At 38.4% G+C, this 12,970-nt stretch overlaps 1 protein-coding gene across 1 annotated transcript; it reads right to left on the reverse strand.

The window, feature by feature from the left end:
- Positions 1-646: 646 nt before the first annotated feature.
- On the reverse strand, positions 647-12,725 carry LOC307021661 (sorting nexin-4-like). The gene is made up of 14 exons (XM_079654000.1): positions 12,611-12,725; positions 11,669-11,793; positions 11,382-11,520; positions 10,260-10,409; positions 10,058-10,105; positions 9,909-9,964; positions 9,314-9,386; positions 9,146-9,207; positions 8,915-8,980; positions 8,647-8,736; positions 8,036-8,135; positions 7,736-7,881; positions 1,956-2,070; positions 647-1,878 (listed from the first exon to the last, which is right to left on the reverse strand). Exons 1-14 carry the CDS (start codon positions 12,698-12,700, stop codon positions 1,831-1,833), a joined length of 1,308 nt encoding a protein of 435 aa, XP_079510126.1. The 5' UTR covers positions 12,701-12,725; the 3' UTR covers positions 647-1,830.
- Between the last annotated feature and the right edge of the window lie 245 nt (positions 12,726-12,970).

Here is a 12,970-nt window from a genome sequence, read left to right on the forward strand (position 1 = left end):
TTTTAAAGGAAACTCAGCTTCCGCCACAATATTTACAACAGCGACTGAATTCTATCTATATGGCGCTGATTTACACCACTGTGTTACGAGTTATTTAAAGGTTATTATAACCCCTATACGATACTCCACAAACAACAGCAATATTTATATTGTTGTCGGTCTTTTATGTCCATTATTGAAAAATAAAATACTTATTTGTAATAAAACTCTTTCTTTTTAATAAACTGACTTACACACTTGAATTCCATCTGTAATAAAATAAAACATAAATAAAAATGAATTAGACTTGATGATCACTTTCCTTTATTAAAAGAAAACATTTTTTACCAATCATTAACTTATAAATAATAACTAGGTCTGATGTTTTTTTGCATGAAGTCTATTTTTTATTATTTATGTACATATTACTGATAGTACCTTTAGGAATTAAAGCTATTTTTTTAGACGACATATTTATATTTAAGTAAAGGATCTGAATAACTCTTCTGCCACTGTCGATGGATTTATAGAATGTAAATTAATGAAAAATCCTTAAAGGCCCTAAAATAATGGGACAAATATATAAAAAATCTGACTATCACTGGATTATGAAAAAGAATGGTATTTCTGAGTCAAGGTTTTAAGAGAAACTGAATACAAATAGTCATTGGTTTGTCACATGTTTATTCAAATAAATTAATAAACAAACAAGAGATATCCATCCAAATTGAGCATCAACATTAGAAATATAAAAAGGTAAGGGGTAAATGGAGTTATCAAAACTCACTTAATTACACTCACAAAGCTTTTAGCTGGAAAGCTTCTGACACGTCATCATGTTATGTAAACAGACAATACATTTAAGTCAATAAATTAAGATTTAATCTAAACTAAATAGAATCTTAGGCTGAGTATCGATCATCTTCTGTGCAGTTTACATAATACACAATACATTGCCCTGGACATAGTTACATGTAATCAACCTCTTGAAGACTCTTCACTTTGATTGATTCATTCAAAGCATGAATGTCTTTAAAATAAATTAAACAAATTATGTTACAAAAAAAAAAGATAGCACAGATTTCTTAGCGGCTAGCATCAAAAATAGCAAGGGACTTTTAATGTGGAGATCCTCTTTTTTCAGGGCGTCTTCGTCCACATGTTTGGCCAGTTTGATTAAGATACGTCAGACCTCCCTTAACAAGGTTACCTTAACCAAACCAAACTGGTAACATAGGTGTAAAATCCCAATTAGTACTCATGAATATTAGAACAAAACAACATAGGGATAGGAGCAGCCTGAGGGCATTGGGCCCATGCTATAAGCACTGAAGTCAGCATGAAAACAGAGCCAACACTAGGGTTCACAGCCAGGGGAAAGCCCCACATCATCATCAGCTGTCAGAACATTGCAGTCATAAAGTGGAGATGAAGTGCTTCACTGAAAAGGGCAGAACATGATACTATAACATTCCTTTGTAAACCCATTTTATAAACTGGACCTCTACATCTTCTTTTACCATGCAGTGTCTCTTTATTGTGTCAAAAAAGTGGTCTTGGGTAAATATTGAGAATGTTAACCCTGGTCTCCAGTGTCAACATCATGTGCTTTTGTGTGATCCACCCCACCCTCCCAACACTTTTCACTACAAAAACGCTTAGCAGTGAATGTAAATCACTGCTGAAAATCAGTTGCATATGAACTTATTTTGTATAAATGCTTGAAACTACATAATCTTTATGTGCATTGTTTACGGCGGTTGTTTTCAAACCTCAACTAGCTCACATTGGCATCGTTTCCCAGCATGCACAACGGAGCATCGCCGAAATCCTTTGAATATGGCTTCCACTTTACATCTTTAGGAAACATTCTTTGGCATTGCTCCACATTTGTATTCCCTGCAGGGAGAGAAAGGAAAACACATGAACAGACAGTTGAACAGCTTCCTTCTCATAGCTGATGTGCTGTTCCGTACCTTTTTGCACATGCTGACTTGCATGACAGCGTAGTTGATGAGCCCCTCCCGCAGATCTTTGTCTTTCTGCTCCTTGAAGCGCTGCATATCCACCCATGCCTTCTCAACATGTTCTCTGTAGTAATACAGATCAAATGAATCTCACACTTTTGGCAAATACATTATCTATAATCTTGATTATAACATTCTTTTGAAGAGGCCTTATTGTGCTTTTTGGGGTTTTACCTTTCCTGTAGTGTGTTATATAGCTTTATGTAAATGCTCTGCAAAGGCTGATTGAAATCCTCACATCACTGTTTAACCCTTTCACTTCTGTTATGGAAATTGTGAGATCAAATGTATTAACATTGCTGACTGTAAACTGTTCCTCTGATTAGGTCATAGCGTGGGAGTGATCCTTAAATGTATGTGTGGTCAACAGAGGGGGCTCGTCCAGTTTTGTCTACTTGAGTAATTTACTGTGAGGCGTCCTCTCCGGGTAAACTGTGCACAGCCAGAGACCGGGTCCTGGAGGCAAAACCTCTCCCAGTAACTGATCGCAGGGAAGAGCAGAAGCCGCCTGTAGAGGGGGTATCACAGACTTTCTCGGTACGAGAGGAGAAAAAGTGAGAGCACAATATTTGTATGTAAAATAATAAAATTAAAAGTTAACTCACTGAGGGCTGACGAGCTAATTAATGTTTCTTTACGTTAATCGAGTGTAACTAGGGTTATTGATGGTGTCTGATGCACACAATAATTCACGACGTCGAAACAGTTCTGATAACTGTAACAGTTCTGATAACTGTAAGAAAGCGCTATATTAGTAGATAAAGGCCTATGATAAATATATATATATATATAAGTGATCACGCGTAGTAATAATAGTTATGAGAACATTAAGATAATATCTTGAGTAAAACATTGTATTTTCAATATATGTAGGCCTATTGTATATTTGTATTAACATTGAAGTGAACTAATTTCTGGTGCTGTTGATTTGACTGATTTCCTGTATTTAAAGTGGGATTTGTAGTTATTTTGGGCAATTATATTTCTATATTTGTATATAAAGATAAAAAATGGGAATGTTAAATGGTAAAGAGGTAATTTTGGAGTTTGAAGGGTGTGCAAAGATAATATGCGACAAGCATGGTGCTTGGACATGTGAATATTTAAATATGTGGGTGAAAAATGGTTTTCCTGACAAAGGCAGTTTAAGTCTAAATCAATTTGAAAAATTAAGACAGGGTTTAGAAAAAGTAGAAAATCAAAAAAAGAAAGGAGAACAGGGGGGTGGTGTCATCTGTGACGGCGCCTAGGCCGTAGACTTAGGTCCCTGGTTAGCCACTCCCCAAATCAGGAGAGATTGCTGACACCTGATTTGGGTTGACTGCTCAGCTACAAGTATGGGTGCCTGAGCAGTCAGTCTCTCTCTCCTCTTGGGTTGCATGGCTCTACTGGACCTTGGTTGGTTGGTTGGTTGGTTGGTTGGTTGGTTGGTTGGTTGGTTGGTTTGTTCTTTCTTTATATACTGATGCATGTTCACACACCCACACACTACACACATTACTGATTAACTGACTTCATAGTTAATTCAGTTTCTTTAAATAAATGCACTTCAATTGGAGGAATCATGTGTGGTCTCCTTCCTTTGTCCGTCCTTGAGCCAGGGCGTGACACATCAAAACTCAGTGTGCTAGGGTCCTTCTAGATAAACTGGACCGCGACCTGGACTTTCCCTCTGGGTCTCGAGTGCAGAGCCCGACCCTCCTGATCTGGACGACGCACAAGGCCTCCGCAGAACTCTTCATTCTCCTCCGCCATATGATGGACAAAAAGCTGAATCAACGACAAGGCTGTATGCAGAACACCATGCTGACAGAGATCTACTCTGCAACAGTCCCTCAGGGAAAGGGTGTGAAGCCCCTCTGGAACCACATGTTTCGACCCCTGGAGGGCCACTTTCAGGCTGGGAAACAATACGGGACAGGAAAGACAGACAAGCCCCTCGTTGAAATTCTTAATCCTAGAGGGGATGTCAATGCTTTCCATCCCTGGTCTTCAAGAGAGAGAGAAGCTATAAACAATCTGCATAACCCAGTTTAGGTTTGGGAAGGACATTTGAAACCTATCCTCACCTATGACCGCCCTGCTGGAAAAGTAATGAACAATGTTACTGAAGAATTAGCGAAAAGAAAAGATAAGACTGGAAAGCGTTTGGAGACGGCACAGCTTCAGGCTTTTGAACAGCAGATTCAAAGGGGCAGAAGAACATCAAGTAGAGGAAGAGGCAGATGGGATGTTTCCGCTGTGGTTCATTGGAACATTGAATTAAAGATTGTATGGAACTGAAGGGAGGAGTAGCAATATGAAGAAGGTGGGACTGTTTTCAAGCATGCAAGGTCACAGAGTGAGAGGAGGTCGGGAGCGCTGGGGCTTGAGATAACCAGAGGAGATGAGGGAGGGAACTGGAAATGAGTGAGTTTTGCACATAAACACACTTACTCACTAATGCACACAAAAAGGGACCACATTAAAGAACTTGAACTGGCTTGTTAAATATAAAAAAATGGTTTTATTCCACAAGAATTAAGCAATCAAGCAAGTCAATTACAAATAGCAGAAAAGAGGATATTATTTAAAGTAAAATGAGGAAATAAACTTAAAACACACTGTGGGCACTGTAGGAGGACAGGGTAGAACACATTCTTTGATCTTTTCATCATATTGACCAATTATTCTTTTAGAGCTTTTTATTCATGTGTGAACTTGGAAGTGTTTTAATTTGTATACATATTGATCTATTTGAGAATTATTATTATTATTATTTATTTTGTTATTATTTTTTTTTTTGTACTTTGTTATAATTATTCATTTGAGTGAGAAAAAAAAGGGAAAAAGGGAATATATATATATATATATTATTGTTGTATGTTTTTGTTTCTGACATGTTCAATAAACTGACTAAACTGATCTACAGTTTAAAGGGAGAGTTTATACCACGTGTAGATGCATATTCGGATTAGCAGTGGTTTGAGCATAGATATTTCTAAGAGGGAAATAACTGTGGTCTGTAGTTCGAAATGCAGAGTTTTTAAAAAGACACTTTGGGCAAATAGGAATTACAAATTTAATTTAGAAAAAGCAATATAACTGGGAGCAAAACATGTGGGGCCCTTGGGTCACTCATTGTAATGGTGCATATTCTTGGCAACCGACATCTGTGGGGAGAAGGGGCCACTTTACCCACCCTTCAGTTGTTTTCAAAATCTTATCTGCACCCTCCTAGGGAAGCATGCAAAGCATTTGAGTTTAAAAAGACCAGCGCCACCACCTTCCAGTGGACATCCACTTAATTAGTGATGACCTGAAATTAGAAGATGTTACGCCCAAATTGTGGGCTGATCTCAAATATGGTATTTATTAAAACATACCTGCCATAGTGATAAACTCCTTAATTCGACTACAGACCATGTCAAATATAATTAGCCACACGAACAGGAAACCATATAAGGAAAGGAGTAATTGTGACATGTTCAAACTTCTCATAGTTCCACACATTACTCCGCGGTTAAAAGGATGAAATGTTTCTTTAAGTAGACCAGAATTGAAAATAAATAAATGTAATGAATTATGAAATACATTGCAGAGCTACACAGATCCTAATAATGTTTTGACTCAAGATAATAGTTATGTGCACAAGTTTCTGAAATAGATCTATTAGATATTGTAATATAGATGATGTGTTAATAAACTGCAGTAGTAGTCCTATAAGGAAATGTGAGAAGCAGCTGTCCCAATGAAAAGTTAGAGCCATCTTGACAATTATAGTTGTAATTTTGAAGAAATAAATGATGGCACTCAGCATATGTCAGGCTTTTGTAGACAAAGGATACCTACCTATGCTGAGATATCAAAGTCTCTGCAGAGCATGACACATGACCAAAAGACAGAGACCAAGTGACCTTTGACCCCGACTGACAGTGTTACTTGACAAAAGCAGTGTCAATGACTGACTATGGGGTGTACCTAACCAAACCTGACTTGACAACTAGGCAGTATGAGTGTGAATGTATGACATCAGAAAAACATGATGAGCTACGGAGGCAGAAGAGGAATTTGTATGATGGGACGAAATGGAAGCCTTGGGGATTTGACTGACTCAAAAGGGGATCCAGGCGAGGGTAGGAATTCCTGGTATTCTTTCCTGACTTATCTTGCTAGACAGACAAGTTCGGGAAATTCCTCCATTCTGGCAATACAGGGTCCCCCTGTGTCATGGTCTGAGTTATTTTCGCTTAGATCCACTCCATCAGTGTGTCTGCCAGAGATTTTGGCAGGTGTACATTATTATTCTAGTTTTGATTGGGACTCTGAGAATCTGATGTAGGAGCGACACAGGTGCCCAATGGAAACTCTGAGCTTTTGGAAAATCAGAAAAATGAAGTGGACAGTGAAATTCTAAACTGTATTTTGTAGTATTGTTCGAATTTACAACCCCAGCGTGATCCTGAAAATTACCATGTTATCAGAACCAGTAGAAGCTCCAATAACTCATTCAAATGCATCAACCTTTCCTTGTGTATGTAACAATGGCACGGGCCAAGTTTTAGGTTTTTCAAGCTGTATTCGACCATTAGGTGGTTTGTCAATGAAAGGTCGAAATGGCAAATAATAGAAGATAATATTACGAATGTAATAACAGCTTTGGAGAAGATTCGGGATGCTTTTGGGCCCTCTAAGTCAGCTGGTTATTCTTTAAACAAATGGCTTCAGGACACATTTGGCAAATGGGGCGTTATGTTATTTCAAATGCTTGTTCCAGTGCTGGTGGTTCTTAGTATGTTTCTATGTTTTTGTACCTGTGCTCTCACATGTATGCGAGCTGTAATCTATCGCTGGATATGAGGAATTGTGGGGGGCCAGGTTCAACACCAATATGCCAAATTAAACATGTTTGAGGATGTAGAGCGTTTGGGCAAGGAGGAGATGGTATGGTGTGACCACACAGACTTACCTGATGTGGAAGAACTTTTCAAACTGACAAATATACATGCCAATGTTAATTAGTCCTGAAGTTGATACCAGAAATAGTGATTCAAATTAATCAAAGGGGGGAATGTTATGGAAATTGTGAGATCAAATGTATTAACATTGCTGACTGTAAACTGTTCCTCTGATTAGGTCATAGCGTGGGAGTGATCCTTAAATGTATGTGTGGTCAACAGAGGGGGTGAGGTTTTTGCACACTGTCTGAGGGGTATCTGTATATCATTATCCCACTGTCCTGTAGGATGTGAAGGTTTTACATACAGTGCCAGAGGGGGTATCCACTGGCCTCCCAGAATGATGTTGTAATGTAAATCTGCTTTGATGTCCTCTTATAAAGAGAGCCTGTTTTACTCAGAACAGTATGTGCTCTTTGGAGGAGACGTCATACTTGCAAGTATAAAGTTCCTTATTGCTTTTAATACGAATATTGTGTTGCTGTAAGTTTGTTACCTTACTGATTATTCTCTCTAGACCACAGCTGATTTTAAAGCTGCCACGACACTTCTATTGGCTAGCGCTCCAACACATTGTACGTTATAGGCTATGGAGCTGGACATCTCTAAGTGGTTGACCAATCACAACAGAGCCAGCCAGCTAACCAATCATAGCAGAGTGGGCCCTGGTCTCAGACTTAAGAGGCAGAAAATATAAATATTAAACTGTAAACGAGCACAATAGGGCCCCTTAAAAAAAAAAAACTTTACGGCTGCTTTATCTTCAAATATAAAGCAGGGCCCATTACTCACTCGCACTCGACTGTTTTGTCCTTGACCGCCTCCTCCCCCTCCTCTATCAGCTCCTCCAGCAGCTTCAGTCTGGCCTCCCTCTGCTCGGGTGCCTCTTGGCCAAAAAGCTTGTTGGTCATGCCTTTGAAGGAGAACGTCCGAACAATCTAAAGAAAACGGAATCATAGAGAAGTTTAGTTTAGTTGGGAAGATCTCCTCAACAGTCTCACCTTGGTTATGACAGAATCAACCATCACGGCCTAACAATAGCAGACAGGAACACATCAGGTATATGACAGTAACGATGGGAGTTGAGTGTACCCCTGTAGAGAGCTCCTCATGCTGCTGCTTCTTGGATATCAGGTCCTGTGTGGCCATCTCGAGCTCAAACTGGGTCAGCTCATGTTTCCTGCACACTGCCCTGCCAAAGCAAAGTGTACGATATAATATCACATTTCATGAAGCTCCTGTGCTCAAGTACAAGCCTTGACATAGTAGAGAAAGACCAATATCCAGTGAACAAAGATGTGATTAGGGTTAAGTCCAGGAATATATATATTAATAGTCACGGACATTACGTAAGATTATCATTTTGAGTTATTGTACTATGGTCCTGTATTTCAGACATGAGGGGAGACCACATGTCTGGAACAATGGTTATATAATCATACTATGTGCTATCTGTAGCTAGTGTTTTAAGCATGCCCTTACAAAGCTTGAAAATAGTGTCTGTGCTGAGGTGAAGTTCATAGAGGGGTCATTCATAAGTATGTTTATTAACATAACTCCTAATATAACACCTACATTTCTTTCCATAAAAATGTGAATGATAATGTAGAAATGATTATTCCCTCCAATATGGTGTATTCTATCGCAACTGGAACATTGGTCAGATATTCTGCGATACTGGTTCAGCTAATATTGGGTCTTACCTCAGAGCTTCAGCATAGAAGAGATATTCTTTCAGTTGGTCCGCGTAATGTTCCTCTTCTTCTAAGATATCATCTATTGAGGCAGCATATCTACAGTGGGGGGGAAAAACACTGAATGTCTAATCTAACAACACAGAGGGTAGAGGCAGCATCAACCTCACAGTTTAAAACGCATCTGAAATGATGTTTGTCCAGGAATTATATATAAACATATGGTATAATAACAGAGAAAGAGTGGTAATCTGTAAGCCAGAGAAGGTTGACTCACGCATCCATATGATGACCGGCACTCTGCAGCCCATCCCCCATCTCTCTCTCTATGGCGCTCCACTCACTGCAGTCAAAACATGTTCGCACACATAAGTTAGCAAACTGCCAGGGAGAGTCTTTCACACTTGGCTGCAAAATATATTCAATATAATACATTTTTGTTAAGACTATTATGATGGTCACATTTAAGTCACAGCAAAGATTGGTTGTTATATGCCGGTTGTCAAACCTGAAGACCCTCCCATAGTTCCCGTGGACCTTGTAGACGCCGTAGAGTCGATCTGCAACCCTCTAGAAGAGAGAAAGACGATATTAAAGTTCAGTCAATTCAAAGTAAACATTGAATATTCCTGAATGAAACTCAGAGAGAGAGAGAAAGACAGTTAGAGAGACTCACAGCTCGTGCCCGTAGCAGCTGAGATGTGTGAGACTGCAGATCATCACTGTAGTGTTTCATGTCCATGAAGCGTCTAAGTGAGACAAAAGGAAGACACGTGTACAGAGGACAGGGATTACAATCATTTGCCTACTTATTTGAAAGTGTTTGAACATTAATACAATTATTAAAAATAATATTTTGATTGTGAATTTTTTTTATCCAAACATGGTAACCGTTACAGGACTTCTTTTTTTTTTTTTTTTACAAAAAAGCCAAATATTAGATGGCTGTAGGTTCTCAAATGTGTTGCTTTTAAGACATTTTATGGTGTAATTCTGTGCTCAAATTCTATAGACCAAATGATTAATTCATTGATAAAGAACATTATTATGAATAATACAAAGATTATAATAATTCAAAACATAATAAAACAATTGCTCTGGCTGATCATACGGATACTATGATCAACTACTATAATACTGTACCTATAAACAGTTAGCTGTTATCTAGTTATCCCCACTTTTAAAGTATAACTGAAGGATTTTGACATGAATTAAAACATTTCATCCAAATTGAGAACTTATTACTTTTTGTTGAGAAAACCCTCACTTACTTATCTGGGTTTCTCACCCTGAAGGTGGCGCTGAGAGCTTTCAGCCTGGAATCTGCCTGAATAGGAGAAACAAGAAGAGGTCAAGCTTTGTAAACACTGAACATCTTTATAAGTAAATTGTCTGTGAGAATAGAGATTCCACAAGATACCTTTGCCTGAAACCCCGTCTCATACACCACTTCCTTCCAGCCATGTTCCTGCACACACGGCGGTGAAAAACAACATTCAATCAGCTGAAGATCTGTTATCATTCACCACTGACCCACAGCTGCAGATCTGTTATCATTCACCACTGACCCACAGCGGCAGATCTGTTATCATTCACCACTGACCCACAGCTGCAGCATGTACCTCGGTGAGGAAGTGGTGGAGGATCTTGTCGTTGGAGAGGACCGGATGTGATGCCACACGCAGCAGGAAGTTCTCCAGCCCTACCCGACGGCGCTCCACAAAGTCTGGGTCCATGTTGTCTGCCGACAGCTTGTGCCACACGAACTCTGCCTGCATGAAGGAGAACAAAGAGAGAGTTCATGTTTTACTTGATGATATTGCAGTTTAGCTGGATTATTTGTCTTGGATTTGGATCGTATGTTTGGTGAATAATACGCACAGTTACACACCTCTCTGCACTTTAAGCCATAGAGATGAATAAAACATGTTTAAATCTCCTTAAAAAACTGGTAAGCCCTAAAGATAAGCTAGTGATGCTCCAATCAATTGACCAAGTAATCTGGTGTTAGTTTTTTTATTGATCAGTGACATTTTATGTTGTGCATTCTGAAAATTGCCAAATGTTTGTCCCTTTTCCCATGGAGTAAACAACAATCATAAAAACACACAAAGGAACCTACAAGTAAAGAAACATTCTGTAAATACATGTTCCTATTAGTAGTCATTAGGGCTGCTCAATTAATCGTATTTTAATCGCGATTACGATTATGGCTTGCAACGATTACGAAAACAACGTAATCTAAGTAAAACAATTATTTTATTATTATTATTTATTTTTTATAATAATTTTTTTCTTTTTCAGTTGAATTATACTTAAGTTCAGGGTAATCAACTGTTAAAAACACACTATTCAAATGTATTTTCTCCAATAAATGGATGTTTTCAAAGTGAATGAATAATCGCATTTAATAATCGCAATTACAATTATTGACCCAAATAATCGAGATTATGATTTTTGCCATAATCGAGCAGCCCTAGTAGTCGTGATCTTTTACATTTAAATGGAGCATTCTATAATTTATCTTTAATGTCGATTCCTTGTTCTCTCCTATTTATTACCTCATTGGCAGATATTTGATTAATACATGGAGCAAAAAAATCCAGCTCCCTAACTGTTCCAAAAATGACTAGAAGTAAGCCAGAAGCCATTGGTGATTTGTCAACTTACTTCCTATTATAATACATGCTTTAAGAAAGACATAAAGCAAGGCTGCAATCCTCGAAAGCAGATGCTGAACTCACCCTCTTCTCGGGCAGAGGAGGGACCACGATGTATGGAAAGGTTACTAACAGGTAGTTCCGCAGCAGCTCAAATTCACTGTATCTCCTCCACAGAGAGTCGGGGGCTGGGTTACGACCTTCAGCGAGAGCATCCATTGGCCTGTGAGGATTCCATTAACAATTTTGTTTAGTATTTTGAGAAGTAAATGTATGCACAACAGAGCTCAAACAACAGGAAGTACAAGTCATCTCAGCTTGACCAACAGCACTTCCTTTTAAATGAGGCGGTCGTTTTTTATAATTCTCACCGTGTTTCAATAAGGTAGACGGTAAACGTCTCCTGCATGTTCACTGCATTTTTCCCGCTCCTTTTCTCAGACTCGGCAACACAGATCTCCATCCTGCACAGGAGAGTGGGGCTCTCTTCCACCATCTGAAGCATCACAGTCAGCACCATTATCACCATGTGGAAACACTTCTGCTTCCTCTTGCTTTAAAGCTACTGTAAGCTAACAGCTGTCAATCTAAACCACAAGATATTGACGTTATTTATTAAGCAAATTATAGTAACATGAAAATAACAACACTTGAAGGGTCATACAGTAAATGACCTCAATTCAAATTTCAAATGTAAAGGTGTTATTGTCATATGCACAGTAGCTACAGTGCAGATATGGCAATGAAAAAGTCCCAAGCTCCTCCAACAATGCAACATGAATATATATATAGGACGCAACACAAATGTAAAGATACAAATAAAGTTAAAACAGAAGTAGAAAAGATTAGAATAAAAGAGTGTACATTATGTTGCAAGACCAGTGTGCAAGTAATGCAGATTAAAATAAATAAATACAATAAGTTTAATAATGCAGAGACTGTAAATGTAGTTATCTATATACATGTAAATAGAATAAGATAGACAATAACAAAATGTCAAATTAAATATTGTACAGTAAAATAAAAATACTGTTTATTGTAGTAATAGATATTAGGATAAATAAATGGTAAGATGCAAACAGGTGAATGTAAGCGAAGGTATTAGCTTAACTGTTCAAGACTGACATGTATCTATCTTGTTGACAACACACTGTATGCTAGCCATTATATTTTCAGTCTTTTGACAGTCTATGATGCTAGCTCTGCCATGAGCTTTAAAATGTTAGCTCTGTGACAAATAACAAAGCCTTTATCCACTGCTATGGTTAGGGCTAGTATACAACTAAAGCAGAAAGAGGAAGCTACTAATGTACCGTGTTGTTTAAGCCGTTTCTCCCATCTTCAGCTGTGTGTTGTGAGTCCTCGTCAGCCGCTACAGACTCTTCCCTCCCATCCTCCGCCATCCTCCTCTTTACTGATGTCGCTTCTTCTGAGCCACGACGCATGCGCAAAGCGTCGCATCACCCAACAGATGTTGAAAGCGAAAGTTGTAGTTCTGAGCCACACCAATAGGGGGCAGTACTTCCCCAAAAGTAGTCATACTAACATGTAAATATACTCAGTTACGTACAGTAAAAGTACAGTATTGTAATCAAAATATACCCAGTTAAAATGTTATACTGCTGTTATATTGTAACTTGTAATTATTTATCAATATTATGTATCCTCCTGGG

Source organism: Notothenia rossii, assembly GCF_949606895.1.
Source record: "Notothenia rossii genome assembly, chromosome: 10".
In the NCBI taxonomy this organism is placed as follows: domain Eukaryota; kingdom Metazoa; phylum Chordata; class Actinopteri; order Perciformes; family Nototheniidae; genus Notothenia; species Notothenia rossii.

Coding starts and splice junctions, on each gene's coding strand:
- LOC307021661 (XM_079654000.1), bottom strand. CDS start 12,700: ATGGCGGAGGATGGGAGGGAAGAGTCTGTAGCGGCTGACGAGGACTCA. Junction 10,410..11,381: donor CTCCTCTGCCCGAGAAGAGG/GTGAGTTCAGCA, acceptor TCCTTCATGCAG/GCAGAGTTCGTGTGGCACAA. Junction 8,981..9,145: donor AACTATGGGAGGGTCTTCAG/GTTTGACAACCG, acceptor TTTTGACTGCAG/TGAGTGGAGCGCCATAGAGA.